The sequence below is a fragment of the Equus caballus genome, chromosome 1 (genome assembly GCF_041296265.1).
Source record: "Equus caballus isolate H_3958 breed thoroughbred chromosome 1, TB-T2T, whole genome shotgun sequence".
NCBI classification, from domain to species: Eukaryota; Metazoa; Chordata; class Mammalia; order Perissodactyla; family Equidae; genus Equus; species Equus caballus.
In genome coordinates this window covers 30,115,163-30,131,484 of record NC_091684.1, presented here as the reverse complement: position 1 = coordinate 30,131,484, position 16,322 = coordinate 30,115,163, and the positions used below count along the sequence as shown (strand labels likewise).

The window sequence follows — 16,322 nt, the reverse complement described above, 5'->3', positions numbered from 1 at the left end:
GGACTAGCCGCCGGTCTTCAAGGGCAGAGCCTAGGGTGTCGAGCCTCAGGTCACCATTAGAAGGAGCTCCCCCAAGCGTCGGCTCCGCGTTCTTAGCGTCTCTGGACCGTTCTCTTGCGCAGCCCTTCTCTATGGTTTTCGTTGTGTTTTTTTTCTCCGGAATAGGCGGAGCTTCCGGTTCCGGTGGGGCCGTCCCTAGCGGCGGAGATGGCGGCGACAGCGGCTGAGGCCGCGGCCTCGGGCTCTGGAGAACCCCGGGAAGAGGCCGAAGCCCTTGGCCCCGCCTGGGATGAGTCCCAGCTGCGCAGTTATAGCTTCCCGACCCGGCCCATCCCGCGTCTGAGTCAGGGCGACCCTCGGGCGGAGGAGCTTATCGAGAATGAGGTAGGGGGCGGGGCCGCGTCTCAAGGGGGAGGGGGAAGGGACCAGGTTGGGAGGAGAGGTCAAAGGGAATGGTGATAGAGGTGGGGCGCTGGCAGGGCTGTGAACTAGGGCCTAAGGGGCGATGGAGAGGGAGGCCAGGAGAAATGGGACTTGGGGGGTTCGTGTTAGCAGGAGAAACTATTTTGAAGTTGGCAAGTAGTTGGAATCATGGGACAAGAATCCCCCAGCTCCTTGGGACGACTTCATTTGTTCTCTTCATCTGGTGTTTTCTCTTAGGAGCCTGTAGTACTGACCGACACAAATCTTGTGTACCCTGCCCTGAAATGGGACCTGGAATACCTGCAAGAGAATATTGGCAACGGAGACTTCTCTGTGTACAGTGCCAGCACCCACAAGTTCTTGTACTATGATGAGAAGAAGATGGCTAATTTCCAGAACTTTAAGCCGAGGTCCAACAGGGAAGAAATGAAATTTCATGAGTTTGTTGAGAAACTGCAGAATGTACAGCAGCGAGGAGGGGAAGAGAGGTAAGTTCCCAGATCATGGTTTTCCATTGGATCTAGGACATCCGTTTTCCTTTCCTGGACTTGTTTGAGGATATGGAGGAGTTGGGTGAGTTCTCTACCTTGAGGGATGAGGGAATGACTGGACTTGAGCTGTGACTCTCTGATTCATCATCTTCATAAAGTGAGAATCACAGTTGCCTGGCAGGGTGAGGTAGGGGAACGAATGAGTGAAGTTGTTTGGGTGAAAGCTGTGATGAAGCGGAAGACATAGGCCCTGTTCAAAATGAGAAGTCATTACTTGATTCTCTTGTTTGCATTTGGGAGGGCAGCCCCAGGGTTGCCAGATACTCTGATTTTTCAAGAGAAGCCAGAAATCAGAGTTTTTATTTAAAATTTGTTTGATTTTTAAATGTGGGCAGCTAATTCAAATTTTTGAAAATGCTGTAGGGGGCCAAACCAGAATATCTGTCGTTGGATTTAACTCTGAGATTGCTAGTTTGCAGCCTTTGTCCTAAAATATTCGGCTGGCTGGGGACAGTTCAAGCTGAAAAGTTGCAGAGTCTTTTGTGATTCTGGGGTGAAGGAGATCAGCATTCTCCAGCTTAGGGAAGGTCAGATTAGAGGAGGGGTGGCATATTGATGTTCCACCTTGCAATGATGATAACAAACACGAGACACACATGCGGGAGTGATCCTTCCTCTCTGCTTTTCTCCCTATTTGTGAGGACTGTCTCTTACATAGGTCCCAGACAGCTTTCAGTCCCACGTTAGAACATCGCCTCTAGGGAATTGCTTTCGCTGAGTACTTCATGGTGAATGGTCATCTCCGTCTCACATTTGGCCAACCCTGGGCTCCTCTCTAGTCACCTGCCTCAGTTCTCTTCCTGACTCTCTGTTAGCAGTATGTGGCTGAATGAAAGGATTTAAAATATCCTTTTTTTTTTTGTCTTCCTGACACTTAGCAGTCGTCATAATGATAAGGCTTTGACCAAGAGAGTTTGTAAGATCTGAACTATGATTGATCTTTCTTTACGTCTTTTAAAGACTGGTTCTGTTGAATCATCTCATGCATTGATTTCCTCAAATTTAACAGCATGCGTACTCACATGCACACACCTCCAGTGTTGAGAGAGAGAGAGTGGTTTAAATGGTGCTGATGGAGTGTAATTCTGTTGAATGAATGTGTGCACTGGAATGAGTGTGAGATGAGACTCGTGAATCCTCTGGTTTCTCGATCACTTAAGTTTCTTGGTTCCTATGGTGAGAGCATTTCGCCTTCCTACGTATGAGCCATGAGTGTAGTCCGTACTTGATGGCTGATGGCAGGAAAATCTTTTACTGTGTGCAACTGTTGCCCTACCATCTGACTTTAGCACCACGCAACTCCACTGTAAAATCGTACAGTTGGTTGTGATTCTGGGCTAAAGGGTATTAGGATCCTCTTTGAGCTATTTTGAGCAATTCTGGTTAAGGTATAACAGAAATGGCTCAGGTTCATGTTTGGGAGTGTTCCTGACTCTTTCAGAGTTAACTTGCAAATTTTTTGTATGAACATGTATTTTATAATCTCTGGGGAGAGTCAAAAGGTTGCATTCGAGTCTGGAGGGTTCCATGTCCCCAGAAGGTAGCTAGTATTTCCAGCTTATCAAGTTTTCTAATTAATGTTGCCTTAAACATTATGATTCTGGGCACTGAGATGCCTTCGAGCCTTTTGAAGTAGTCTTCTCAGGACCAGGACAGGAGTGCTTCTGTCTCTTTTCTTCTGGTTTGCGCCCTGACTAATAGCTTTTGTGAGGCTTATTCAAGTGTGTCTGGGTTCTCATATCCCTTCAGTAACTTCTGACGTTCCTGAGACGTTTTAGGAGCCCTGGGCCTGCAGAGAGCCTGATGAGGTGTCTTCTTTCCTCTGTAGAAGGCTGCTACAGATAGGTGGTTGAGTCAGTTAAGATAAACTAGGCTTCGTGCCAGAGCTCAGCGACTTGAAACAACAAAGGTTTATTTCCATGCTACACGCCCATCGTGGTGCACCTGGAGGCTCTGCTCTTAGATCATCTTTTTCACTTTGGGACCCACGTTGCCCCAGCAGCTACCATCTGAAACTTTGCACTTGTTGTTGCAGATGGAAAGAGATGTGTTGGTAGTATGTTCTAGTTCTTAAAATAACAGTTCGGAAGCAACATAATCTCTTCTTTGCGCATTTCATTAGCCAAAGCAAGTTAAATAAGCAAGCCTGGCTTCCAGAGGATACGGAGGAATAACTCTTCCTCTGAACAGGGAGAGAGCTAGCTCTTGGTGAAGAGTAATATATGTACCCCAGTGGCTACCGAGGGCCAAAGGGGATGTCTTGGACCCTGAGAGTCTCTGGGACAAGGCTGATTCATCACTCTAGGGTCTATGGATAAGCTTTAAGGAATCTATGAAATTGTGTGAAAGTTCTGTGTGTGTGTGCATTTTTATGGGGAGTCTTCCTTACATCCTTAAAGAATTCATCCTGTTACCCAGAAAAGGTTAAGAATCACTTTTTAAAACAAAATGTTTGGTGCTGAACAGAACTCAAAGAAGAGTACGTAAGGATTCAGTTCTGTGAGAATTCGTGTTGGTTAAAATTCCCATGACTGTATCTGCTCTCTGTGGGAGATGCTGGTGTGGGTCTGAGTTTGGATTTCCAGGTGTGGGGAGGCCATGCCAGGAACTGTGTGTACATGCACTAATGATTCTCTTCTTGGGGAACGTAGGTTGTATCTGCAGCAAACACTCAATGACACTGTGGGCAGGAAGATTGTCATGGACTTCTTGGGTTTTAACTGGAACTGGATTAATAAGCAACAGGGAAAGCGTGGCTGGGGGCAGCTGACCTCCAACCTGCTGCTCATCGGCATGGAAGGTAAGAAATCTTTCGGAAAGCAGCATGGCTTGGAGTCATACAACCTGATTTCTAATCCTGTCTCTGCTACTTATTCACTCCATGACTTTGAACAAGTCGCATAACTTTGTTAAGCCTCAGCCTCCTCATCTGTAAGAGAACAGGATAATAATCCTATAAATAGCTATGAAGATTAAATGAGATAATGTGTGTTATGTCTTTAAGCTAGTTTCATGCACTCTAAAAAGAAAGTTCCCTTTTCCTTTCCTTAGCTGCTGTGTGAGTACGTATGCTCAGATATTAGGGATCTCTCTAAAATACTGCTTATCTCTATTGGATCTCTCTGTACTCACAAGATTTTTGTGCCAGTAGAAGAGGGAAACTTATTTTTCCAATATAAGTTGAACCTTACCTTTTGAATAGATAATGCATTCATGGGGTTACATTTAAAAGGTATAAATAGACATTTAGTGGTAAATGTCTCTTCCACTCCTATTTCCCAGCCTCCCAGTTTCCCTCCCTGGAGGCATCGCATGTTATAAGTTGCTTGCATATTCTGCTAGAGGATTTTATGCGTGCACAGGGAAATATGTAAATATGTTCTGTTGGTTTTTCTTCTTTTGAATAAAAGGAGAAGCCTTTAAACTCCAGCCAGGAGAAGGAGAGCTACTTACCGGCCAGGGTCATTGCCTCGTAGTTATTTTTTATTTCTGGCACCAGTTCAGTGCCAGGCCCATAGTAGGTACTTAGTAAGTGGCAAATAAATTGGATTGAACAAGGAAGCAGAATAATTATTCACTGTCATTCACCGCTGGGCTCTGAAGTCTCTTCTCCCCCTTGATTGTCCTTTCTTCAGATTTGGATCCTTTGCTGCCAGTATCAGTAAAGGTTTCCAGCAGTGCAGGCTATGAATTAGATAATGTGCCCGTTTGAAACCAACTCTTGGTCACCTGCCAGGGGCCACTTCTGGTTTACTTGACTGAGTTTTTCTGTTGCCTTCCTTTCCTGTGGTGGAGTGTAGGGAAGTGGATCCCTCAGGTAGAGAGGAGAGAGCAAATCTCTTTTGAGGATGCATGTGGACTCTCAGCGCTTAATAAGGCAGCTGTCCTGGCCCACCCAGGCTGACCTGGGGAATATTGTCTAAACTCTATATGCTGCAGAGGGCCCTTCAGCTCTCAAGGATTGTGCAAAGGATAAACAACAGAGGCGGCCCCAGTTATAAGGAATAGATGGAGCATGCACTAGGGCAGAACTAAGTCAAGATGGTTTTTAAAATAATTTGCCTTAAGAAAATATACCACACTCTTCAGGAATCTGATATCCCTCTCTGCAATGAGAATCAATAGCCCCAGTTGCTCTAAAGAAGTGTTGCATCCCACAGGTGTGTTGAAGTGGGAGCAAAGATTGAAAATCTTTGAGCTCCAGAAGAGCTACCCAAAGCAAGTACATATTCATACAATTTAACATGACTGATTAACTCTATCAAAGAAGATCATGCATGCCTTGTTGATAACAGTCATTTCACTTGTTTCTAACTATTGTTTTGTTGCGCTTGAATTCTTGGCATGGTCACGAAAAGTACAAGAATATACAGTATATTCCTTTGCCAGACTTGTGAGTATGGTTTTAATGTGCTATTGCTTCCAGTAAGGGCAGCAGCCATCATTTAAGAAAGTCTACTTTGCTTATTGGTGGTGAACCCTTAGCCAGTGATGGTTGCTAGACTTATTACCCATTAAAAGTGTAACACCTCATTTGCTGAGTGTTGTAATTGCAGTCTCCCTGATTCTGCTTGAAATTTTGATGCGGAACCCTTAGCTAGGAGGGCAGGCCGGGTTTCTCTCCAGCACTGGTGCCGCTGTTCCAGCCTGTGCAATAAAGCCACTGCTCTAAATAAGAAAACATCTTTCTTCCTACAGGAAATGTGACACCTGCTCACTATGATGAGCAGCAGAACTTCTTTGCTCAGATAAAAGGCTACAAGCGATGCATTTTATTCCCTCCGGATCAGTTTGAGTGCCTCTACCCATATCCTGTGCATCACCCATGTGACAGACAGAGCCAGGTGAGCTTGTGTGGTCTGAGGAGGGTATAGAACTCTTGGGACCCAAGGCTAGCGCGTCTTTCCCCTTCCCTGTGGTGGTCTGCCAGGTTTGGACAAACTCAGAGGATAATTTCACAGTGTAGCTCACATATTCCAGGCCCATGTGGTGGTCCCCAGATGATTATAAGCATAGTCATATGCCGCATAATGACGTTTCAGTCAACAATGGACTGCATATATGCCAGTGGTCTTGTAAGATTAGTACCATATAGCCTAGGTGTGTAGTAGGCTACACCATCTAGGTTTGTGTAAGTACACGCTATCGTGTCCGCACAACGATGAAATCACCTAATAATGCATTTCTCAGATGTATCCCTGTCGTTAAGTGATGCATGACTGTGTAAATAGTCTCATAGAGCTAATTCTGGAGCTGACCCCATCACTGATGCTGGTAGGCTCTGGTTATCTTGTTTGATTGGAATACAAGTTCATGGAGCAAAATGTGTATGTCTCCATTAGATTTAGTAATTGTTTTCTTTTGTTATGGAGGCTACTTTTTGATAAGGAGAAGGGTGAGTAGAATTAAGATACGTTGCTTAATGTTTTTTCTGGATCTAAGTGACGTATATGGTTACTTTGTGGCCAACCAGAGAGGTCTTTTCCTTTCTTGAGGAGAAAGCTGCCTACCTACCTCATGTAGGAGTCTTTGCTGGTTTGAATGTTTGTTTGGGAGAAAGTTTCTGAAGGTTTGGGTGAAGGAGGAGTCCTAATTCCTCATATCTACAGGCCATGAGTAGATTTTCTGGCCTGCAAGCTGTGATGACTGCTTCTGACCTCAGGAGCACTGAGGCCTAGGATTCTTTATCACTTAACATTTGAGCTTTTAAGTCATCTTTCTTTGACTGCCAAAGTAACTAGCATATAGTAGTTACTGATAAAAATTTGGTGATTGATTTTTTTTCTTTCTCTTGAACCTCTTAGGTGGACTTTGACAATCCCGACTACGAGAGGTTCCCCAATTTCCAGAACGTGGTTGGTTACGAAACAGTGGTTGGCCCTGGTGATGTTCTTTACATCCCAATGTACTGGTGAGGAGGGGCTAAGACTACGGGCTTCTTGGGACTTTTCTTTCCCATCCCCGGAAAGCCTTTTCTGTGTCCCTTCTTCTGAGTTGTGGCAGCGTTGGTTTTACATGAGCTACGGGAGGGTTGGCATATCCAAATGTGAGCCTACTGAACATGAGGGAAGTGCAACCCTGTCTCTAGGACAAGATGAGAATTGCTCAAGTCCAAAGATGTCCCAGAGACTGGAGGCTGGAGAAAGTGTTCTTGGCTCTTTGGTACTTGGAGACTGAACACTGCCTCAGCCCCAAGGGTGTGTTTGACGAGATGAGTGTAAAGATACTGTCGTCATTAATTCCCTTAGCTGGACTCTGCCCAGTTTCCATCCCTCCCTCTGAAAAGTATTGGTGGCCAACAGGAGCCTGTTTATTTTCTTGCAGGTGGCATCACATAGAGTCATTACTAAATGGGGGGATTACCATCACTGTGAACTTCTGGTATAAGGTGAATATGGGTTTTTCCCCAGATGGGACTGGGGTGAGGTAGGTGCAATAAATTATTTGGGGGTGGAGTGGGGAAGTAGGCTATCTCTGGAAGTGATTCTCAGGTCTTCAGGGAGATGAGGAGGGATAGGGTTGAACTGGGTGTTTTAGGAGGAAGGATGCTGCTAGGAACCGGGTGACACTGAAGCCTTCTGCTGAAGGCATTTCCTGAGCTGCTGCTTCCTTTGCAGGGGGCCCCCACCCCTAAGAGAATTGAATATCCTCTCAAAGCCCATCAGAAAGTGGCCATAATGAGAAACATTGAGAAGATGCTTGGAGAGGCCTTGGGGAACCCACAAGAGGTATGTGGCTGCCCCAAAGTCACACTTCTGTTGCTCAGTGGGTAGAGTGACTAGGGAAAGTCAGGATGGGTGTCACATTCTCTATAGCTCCTCTGTTTCAGTATCTGGTGTCCTCTCTCTCCATAGAGGTTATGGGTATGTGTAGAAAATCCTTGTTTTCTGGTGAGAACTGGTCTTGACTGGCGGATCAATTATAATCTGTTCCATGCTAGTGGTAGTGTTCCCCATGGGGCTAGTGTGCCAGCTGGGGACCCCTGTGGGGATTCTTCTGGAACAGGAAGCAAGCAGTAAAGCGTCTCCTCACACTCTCCCTGCTGTGCCCAGGCTGCTCTAGGTAATGTTGAGATCTCCTTCCCACAGGTGTGCCAGTGGCCTATGGGGTAAATGGGGCAGGTTTGTATTTGTAATGCTCTTGCCTCTGTCCTGTGGCTAGCCTCAGCATCCAGCAGACCTGTGGGATTGGGAGATGGCACCAGCCCCAATTGCAGGTGACCTTTTCAGGATATAGAGGCATTTAATGTTCTTAAGGCACATTTAAGGAACATGCAGACAGACACTCTTGGGTGTTTGGGAATTGTTAGCTCCTCTGACCTTCTGTCTGTCTGTTTAAGGCTGCTTACAGATAGAGGGTATTGTGAGAGGGCGGTAATACAAGGTGGACCCAGAGGAGAGGGCCATGCCCCAGAATACTGGGTTGACCTCCAGGAAGAGAATTGGCTAGAGGGTTTACAAGACTGAATGGAAACCTTGTCCCTGCTCTTGGCTGGACATTGAACATCTCCAGACACACCTCTTCCAGCTCCAGGGCCAGGGGACAGGCAGTTCTGACTGGCTCCTCATGTCTCTTCACAGGTGGGGCCCTTGTTGAACACAATGATCAAGGGCCGATACAACTAGCCTGCTGGGAGTCGAGGCCTCCTTCCAGGCGACTGCTAGCCCGTCCACACCGCTTCATTGATGAGGACAGGAGACTTCAAGCGCTAGTATTGCACGCTGCACTTAATGGATTGGACTCTTGCCATGACCCTGGAGGCAGGTGTTTAGGGCAAGGCAGGGTAGTCGGCACCCCACTCCCATTTGGAGGGACTTCTTACCCTTGCCTCTGTGCCCCAGCATCCTCTCTCTCTGCCCCCCTAAAGTCCTGCATTCAGTGTGTGGAGTCCCAGCTTCTGGTTGTCATCATGTCTGTGTGTGTGAGTCTGTCAACCTCGAGGTGTGCGTGCACACATGTATGTATCTGTCCCTTGCTCCCTCCCTCCGGGTCAGGGTGCCACTTCTGGCTCTCAGCCCTATCTCCTACACCCTCGGTGCCTCAGCCTGAGAGAAAGGAGATGCTCTTGGACGCCCACTACACCTGGGCTGCAGGGCCAGAGCTGTCCTGACCATTGGGTCCGTCTGCCTCCTTCCGGTTTTCACAGAGTCCAGCTCTAGGCTGGGCAGGAATGGCTGCTGGGACTCTAATGGGGAGAGTGAGAGGGAGGCTTGCCTTTGAGAGCCTAGATAGCTTCCTCTGAGAGTGAATTCGACAGGGTTCCAACTTGGACCTTCAAGCTCAAGCCATACATAGAAAAGAGCCTTGGGACACAAGAACCAAGGATTGTGCTTAAGTTCCAAATTACAGGCACATACAGCTTCTCTTTCAGCACCAGCTCTTGCTCCCTGTGCCAGGTACCAAGGGAGTCCTAGCAGTGGCTTCTCTAGGTTTTAGGAGTGCAAGCCTCTGGGGATGTGTGTGCAAATGTGTCCACACTGGCCTGCCTCTGTGCTTACCAAGTTTCTCCACTGCTTAACCTTACGCCGTGGGACATATAGTGGGAGTGGCAGGGCAGTACCGCCTGACCTAGCCTAAAGCTTTTAAACTCAGTTTTAGCCATTGGATGTTGGTCAGGTCTCACTGCAGCCTGCCTGAGGCAGACTGGCTAGAACCTCCAGGTCCTATGACCTGCCCTGCCCAGGTCACATCCTCCACGTCTGCAGAGCTTCCTGGCTGAGTAGACGATGTGGGGTGAAGCTTAGGCAGCTGACGCACCACCTGTCATCCACCTCATGGCAAGGGAAAAACTGTAGCCTTGCCTCTTAAAGCCAGCACCTAACCCAGACCCCACCGTACTGTTCCACAAACACCCTCAAAAGTCAGGGCAATGGGTGGAGCACGGAAGAGGAATTTCCTTTTCTGTTCGTAGCTACTCGTGGGAACCCCTCTCAGGGCTGCAGCTTACAGCTGGGCAGCTGTGCACTGCACAACTCAAAGGGCCATCATTCACATCTGTTCAGTAGAAGTGGGGCCCCTGGAATTGGGCACTGTGGTGGCTCTGTGTCTTCTCACCTCCACTCCCATCTCCATGCCCCTTCTCTCTGGAAGGAAAGAGGAGTTGGAAGTCTCTGGGTTTATTTTCTCTTTTTTTTGCCAAAGGTTTACTTCCAGTGTCTGAGCTACAGCTCTTAGCCCTGAATCTCGGTTTACAGTTTCAGTGCACTGATGGACTGAGAGGATGTGTGTATGCATGTGCACACCTGTGTGTGTATTTTGGGGAGGGGTGTTTATTTTTAGTCCCCCATTCTGGGGTTCTCTGATATAGTGTGGGTGTGCAAACACGGTACCTTCTCAAGTGTAGTTCTTTCAAATATAGCCAATGCTGGACAATGTGACTGCAGTGATCTCCATCCTCCGTCCCTGGGGCAAGAGGAGCACGGCAGAGAAAACAAGGCACACGGCGGAGCAACTTGACCACAGTCACACTTTGAAAGATAGCAGATTATTTTCGTTCTCCTCAGCAGATCTGCTGCATTCCTGGCTCAGCCCTCACAGATGTGGGTGATGTGCACAGGGAGGCGTGTGCCACTCAGCTAATCCTTGCTGGGTGCTGTGCTGACATAGGTCTGACCTAAGGTGACCGAGTGGGAGGGCCCTTCACAGGATTGGTCCTGATCCTTGGGTGATAGAATAGTGACCCCTGGTTATTAGACACCCAACATGGGCCTAGTGTTTTTATCTTTGTTCCTCACTGTCTTGCAAGGTGGGTGTTCTCATTTTACAACTGAAGAAATGGGCTTGGAGAGAGTGAGTGATAGTGGCAATCAGGATTCAAACCTCACTCTGTTTGGCTACAAACCCCCTGCTGCTCCTTTTCCACCAGGTTGTTGATTGTCCTTCCTTACCTTCTCCCTTGTACTGCAGGCCGTCCTCAGGTCTCACCCCACTGGGCGATGTTTGGTGCAGGCAGGCTTAGCCCAAGAGGGTGCAGAAGATACAGCTCAGGCTAAAGACTTGGGGAAACTGCTGGGAAGCCATGTTAGGAGTTAAGAGCGCTGGAAGGAGCTATGGGAAAATGAGTTCTAGATCCCATTGCCTTACTTGTGTGTCATGGAATAGGTCCCGTAACTTCTCCCAGCATGCGTCTGCATCTATAGAATTGAAGATGTAGTTCTAGATGATCACTAAGAACCTTGATTCATGTTCTGCTGCCTCCTTTTCCCCCAAGGAAGAGATCAGGGCTCTTCCCTTCACTTACTGGGTTAGGGATATTCAGGCTCAAATTCTACTTGCAACAGAGGAAACATCTCTGCTCTGTTGTTTACTCCTGTCCTCACTGACAGCATAGAGCCAGACACACCCAGGGAAGGTGGGGGGTTAGGCCTGTATGGAGGTCAGCCACGTTGCAAGCTCCCATTTTTATACCAGCAGGTACAAAGGAAACTACTGTTTTGTGAAGTCAAATATTTGTTGGGGGGTTGGAGTTTGGGGGATGGAGGAGGGGCTGTTCTGGGCATCAGTTGAGCAGATGCCCAGGATGCCTGGGGGAGACCAGCTTCCCCTACAAATCAGAGCTCTAAATTACAAGGTTTTTACCAACGTGAACAGTTGGGAGAAGTCGTCTGCTCTCATTTGCGTAATGGTTTCTGTCACTGGTGATTAGACACAGGATGAAGGAAAAGAAATTTGACAATTAGGAATGAGCGATCATTAATCTGAATCTGTTAGGAGACAGAGAAGGGAAGGATCCTTATCAGTGGGCCAGGCCAGTGTGGGGAGACCCTCCCTCTGCCCCCCAGAGACTCTTGAGCCACACGCTTTCATTGTTCCCTCAGGCGGGCTGAGCTGGTATTTCTTCACAAAGGCTAGGTGGGCCCAGTTCCCAAGCCTGAGGTAGATACAGGAACAGACATCTACAGGCATGAGCCAACAGAGAGGTGAATGTCAAATGCAAGCGATAGGGCAAACAATAACAATAGAATAGTTTTGACATGTGTATGCTGTTTGTAGAAAATGTTTTTGTAATCAACACTCCACATAACCACCTGTGACGAGTATTTGTTAGATTCCAATGCTGCAAGGTGCAGAGAAAACCTGGTCTTTATCCTCCAGGAGCTCCTGCTTAGTTGGAGAAGAAACCACACAAAACCACCAGAGGTTATGAAGCCATGTATCATGCACACTGAGGACTAGATTCGAGACTGTTGAGAGAGGAGGAAGATCACTTGAAAGCAAAGCTCTACCTCCGGGCTCCTTCAAGCCCCTGGGCTCCTCAGGGAGGACCTCTTCACCCGAGGCCTCCCAGCGATGTTGCTTTTTCCCCCTGTCAATTCAACTGTAGTTACGTGGAGGGCACTGAGGCCTCTTGCCCAGATGTGTGGCAAGTGATGAGATTAACCAGCAGGCTGAGTCTTAAGGTGTGGAGAGTCCCAACCTGGATCTTCCCAGATCTCTTGAGTTACTTCTCATCCCTCTGTCTCCTCACATTTCAAGGATGATATTAATTTGCACCGGTTGGTATTTTTTCCTCAGTTTTGTGAGTTGTATCTGCTGGGTTCCTTAGATCAGAGGCTCCCTCAAGGGTTGGGGGCAGGGGTGTGGTGGTCTTTGTCTCCTCTCAAGGATTGTGAACTTCTCATGGTTGGGGCTGTGCTTTTCCCCTTGGTAAATCCCCACCTCTGAGTATTTTGCCCTTCAAAATCCAGAGCAGAGCTTAGTAGGGCTCTGGAATGCACCTGGAAACTGCTCCTGGGGTTCCAGAGGTCCTGGCCTTTCAGCACATGTCCTCTCTGCTTTTCCTGGCACCTCTCGTGCTTGTCCTCCAGTCCCTGCGCACCTCTCTAGTGTCCTCTCAAACTGCCTGCTCTACGGAGATGTTCCAGCTTCCTTCCCAGAGCTCCCCCAGTTTCTCGTACTTAGCCTCCTCCTGCCCAGTCTCTCCAGCAGCCCCTTCACCAAGGTCCTTTTTCCTAACCAGCTGCCCTTTCCTCAGAAGCTCCATGGCTGCGAGTGTTTGGATAGACTGTCTAGGAGCCTTCTCCCTGAGGTTGTCCTGTTCATCTTAGAGTCATCTTCCTTTTCTGACCTTCGATAGTTCTGTCTGTTTACCCCAGATTAGTCCATTTGTTCTGTGCCTTGCTCTGTTCTTTGCCATTCGTTTGTCAATTCGTACATCCTGGTTTAGCTTTTCTAACTCTGGTGGCCCTTTCTGCTCATCTTCACTCAGCTCTATTCGATCCTCATAGGTCTCGGGATCCTCAGCCCTGCTGAGCACTTTGGGTTCTGGGGGACGAGGTCTGAGACCCTGGCAGCCTTGAGGCCCAGGGGCCTGTGGTCAGTGAGGCCTCCAGAGATGGGTGAGGAGAGAGGACCTAGAGAATCGTGGACAGTGGAGAGCCAGTGACGGGGGGATTGGGCAAGAAAGGCTCCAGGAGTGGGGCCGGGCTGGGCCTGACAAGCCAGGGTAGAAGACACAAAGTTTTGTTTCCATCTAAATCCACCTGTGTCCTTGGGGTCCAGCCGTTCTGGGGTGCTGGGCATTTTGTGAATGTCTCCTAATTTCTCTCAGGTGTCTGGCGATGCTCTGAGTCACCAGGTTTGGCTGACCTCTGCATTTCAGCATTTGCTGGAAGGGAAACAGCATATTGAGTAGTCATATGTCAGGAGTGGAGGTCTTGGATGAGAAAGGCCTTGAAAACGAGTGCAGGAGAGAGGGACCCAGTGGTCAGCTTATACCCAGACTGTCTCTTCACTCCTCCAAGTGTGTACAGTAGGTTATTAAAGAAGTTAAAAAGCTGGGCCGCCTTCCCCACCTGAAGTCTGGTCGTCAGGTAGTATTTTGGGAAGGAGCATGTGTCCTTGAATTTCCAGTGTGCAACAATCTAGCGTAGTGTTTAAAAGCATGGATTTTGGAGTCAGCCGTCTTTGGTTCAGATGTCTAGCTTTGCTACTTACCAGCTGGGTTTGACCTTGTTGATTGACTTCACCTCTCTGAGCCTCATTTCCTGAACTGTGATGATGTGTGTGTCGGGGAAAGGGCGATGTTGAAAATATCTACCTCAGGGATGTCGGATTAACTGAAACAATGTTTGTAAAGCTTTAGCACAGTGCCTGGCAAGCACTTAATAAATGGCTGTGGTGGTGGTGGTTATATTTATTATGTGACTTATCCAGAAACTTGACTTCAGTGATTTCTAAGCAGATTTCCAGGGCTACTCTCCTTCCCAAGAAAAGCATAGGGAACACCAAGGAAGAGAACCCTGGAGGAACCCATATTGAGGTGGGGGCAGAGAGAAGAGCCTTGGTACTTAAACCATCCTGGAGGGAGGGAAATAGAGAAGCGTCTGATGCCTTCTGCCTGGTCAGCCACACTTTACCACTGTGCACACCAGCCTGGGGCCGGGTCGAGAAGCTGTCAGGTATGAACTATTCTTACACTGTATGAGGACAGCCGAATGAGTTCCTGTTAGACCTGGAGAAGCTGTTGCCAGCCTCACACTCTGAGGCACTGCGGCAGTCAAATCAGGTCCCCTTGGTTCAGTTTTATTCTATGCCCTGCAATGTGTTTAAATTATATATGTGTTAAGATTGTTCTAGGACAGAGGGGCATTCAGAAAACTATAAGACTGGAATCCCAATAGCGAGCATTTGTGGAGCTCCCTGGAGCATTTCCATTCCAGGCCCTGTGCTAGTCCCTACCCATGTGCTCTCGGTTCACTGGGGGCCACAGGCAGGCAATTAGCATTATAGGTGCCCAGAGGAGAAGCACCTGATGAGCTCAGGGTTCACAGTAGGCTTCCTGCAGGAAGTGACACAGTCTAAGCTGCTATCTGGAAGATAAGCAGGGGTTGGGGAGTAATAAAAGGCATAAATTTCTCCTTTGGCTTCTCTCTCCCAGTCTCAATAAACACTCGATGCCTCCATGTTTAAGGGTTTTGTTAAGCACTCCTGGGAAATAGCCAGGTGATGAGCCCTTAAAAGAAGAAAACCCTTTGGTCAGCCACAGGAATCTTTGAAAATCACTTGGTTGCTGGGCAGGATCGTCCTAGAGTGCAGATGGATTGGACTGGCTCAGTTGTAGCCCCTGCGCTGTCATCTTCCACAGAAGGCTGCATTCTGGCCTCTGGAGCCACACTACTTGCAAGAGATGCTGGATCCCATTACTCAGACATCAGCCAGAGAGAGATTCTGGCTGCCTGGAATTCTCGGCCTCTTCCGCACTGAGATCCCACTGATCTCTTCAGTTCTGCCCCATCCCTGGCCGCTCTTCTCCACCCCTGCTCTGAGCCAGCCCCTATGCAGTTCCTCTCTAGCCACTCACATCCTCTTTCCCCTCACCCTGGTTCCCAACCCCATGGGTGAAGAAGACTGCACTCTAGCTTATGCCAGGCTGTCTCTGGACTGTAGGCCGTTCTGTAGTCACTGCATTCACCTCTTTGGCTCCTAGATTTCTGTGGCTCTGAGCCTGGGAAGCTGCCTCTTTGGGCCCTAAAAATTTTGCTCTATTTTATTCAGTTTGCTTAAAACCTCTTCACTTGGTCATTGAGGTCAATCCTGCCCTTCAGGGAAGCACTGCTCCTTAACCAAAATCTAAGCTACACCTGGACTAGGTTTTTGTTACCTCTTGAATATGTAGTGTATAGTAGCCTATAGGGTAGTGGTCGAGAATGAGGACTTTGCACACGTGGCTTTGAATCCTAGATCTGTCATTCTATGTGACCTTGGGTAAATGACAAACCGCCTGAAACTCACCCTCTTCATATGTATGCGGCTAACATTACCTATGTCGTCCCGGTTACGTGAAATAAGGTATGTAAAGAAAGGCTTAGCAGAGTGACTTCCCCAGCAAGGGCCCAGCCTTTCTCTCTTTCAAAGCCTTTACCTCTTCCCCATCTAGCTTTCGGACTAAGGTCCTGCTTCTAGTCTCGGGCAAGTCTAGTTGTTGGCTCATGAGCAGAGCAGAAGTATGAGCGTAAACGTTCCTGTTCATGTTACCAGTCCCTCCCTCTTCTCAGTGACCTCTGACTCACGAGGACCCTATCACACCACCGTTGCTGGGGAATGAGCTTCCAAAAATTTCTATATCAAAAATACCTGAAACACACTGTCAGTGAAAATAGAAGACATCAGACCTGCTGCTGCCCAAGGGGTAAGAGGCACTGAAGGTGTGTGTGACCTGGAGGCACAGTAGGCAGGGATGCAGGAGACGAGATGGACACAGAGGCTGCTGGCTAGTCTAGAGGCTACAGGACCATGGGCTTGAGAAGGGTCCCTCCAAGTTTTTGAATAAGTGAGCTTTTGACTTTGTTGTTTGAGCAAAACCGCGTCCTCTTTACAATCCGTGTGGTCATTGTTCTCACAAGGGTC

At 48.1% G+C, this 16,322-nt stretch overlaps 1 protein-coding gene across 1 annotated transcript; it reads left to right on the top strand.

Annotated features, from left to right (window-relative positions):
- The first annotated feature begins 140 nt into the window (after positions 1–140).
- On the top strand, positions 141–14,106 carry HIF1AN (hypoxia inducible factor 1 subunit alpha inhibitor). Its single transcript, XM_001500266.6, has 8 exons — positions 141–384; positions 661–911; positions 3,626–3,774; positions 5,673–5,818; positions 6,779–6,885; positions 7,299–7,362; positions 7,592–7,702; positions 8,555–14,106. The coding sequence occupies exons 1-8, from the start codon at positions 208–210 to the stop codon at positions 8,597–8,599; spliced, it is 1,050 nt and encodes a 349-aa protein (XP_001500316.1). The 5' UTR covers positions 141–207; the 3' UTR covers positions 8,600–14,106.
- The last annotated feature ends 2,216 nt before the right edge of the window (positions 14,107–16,322 follow it).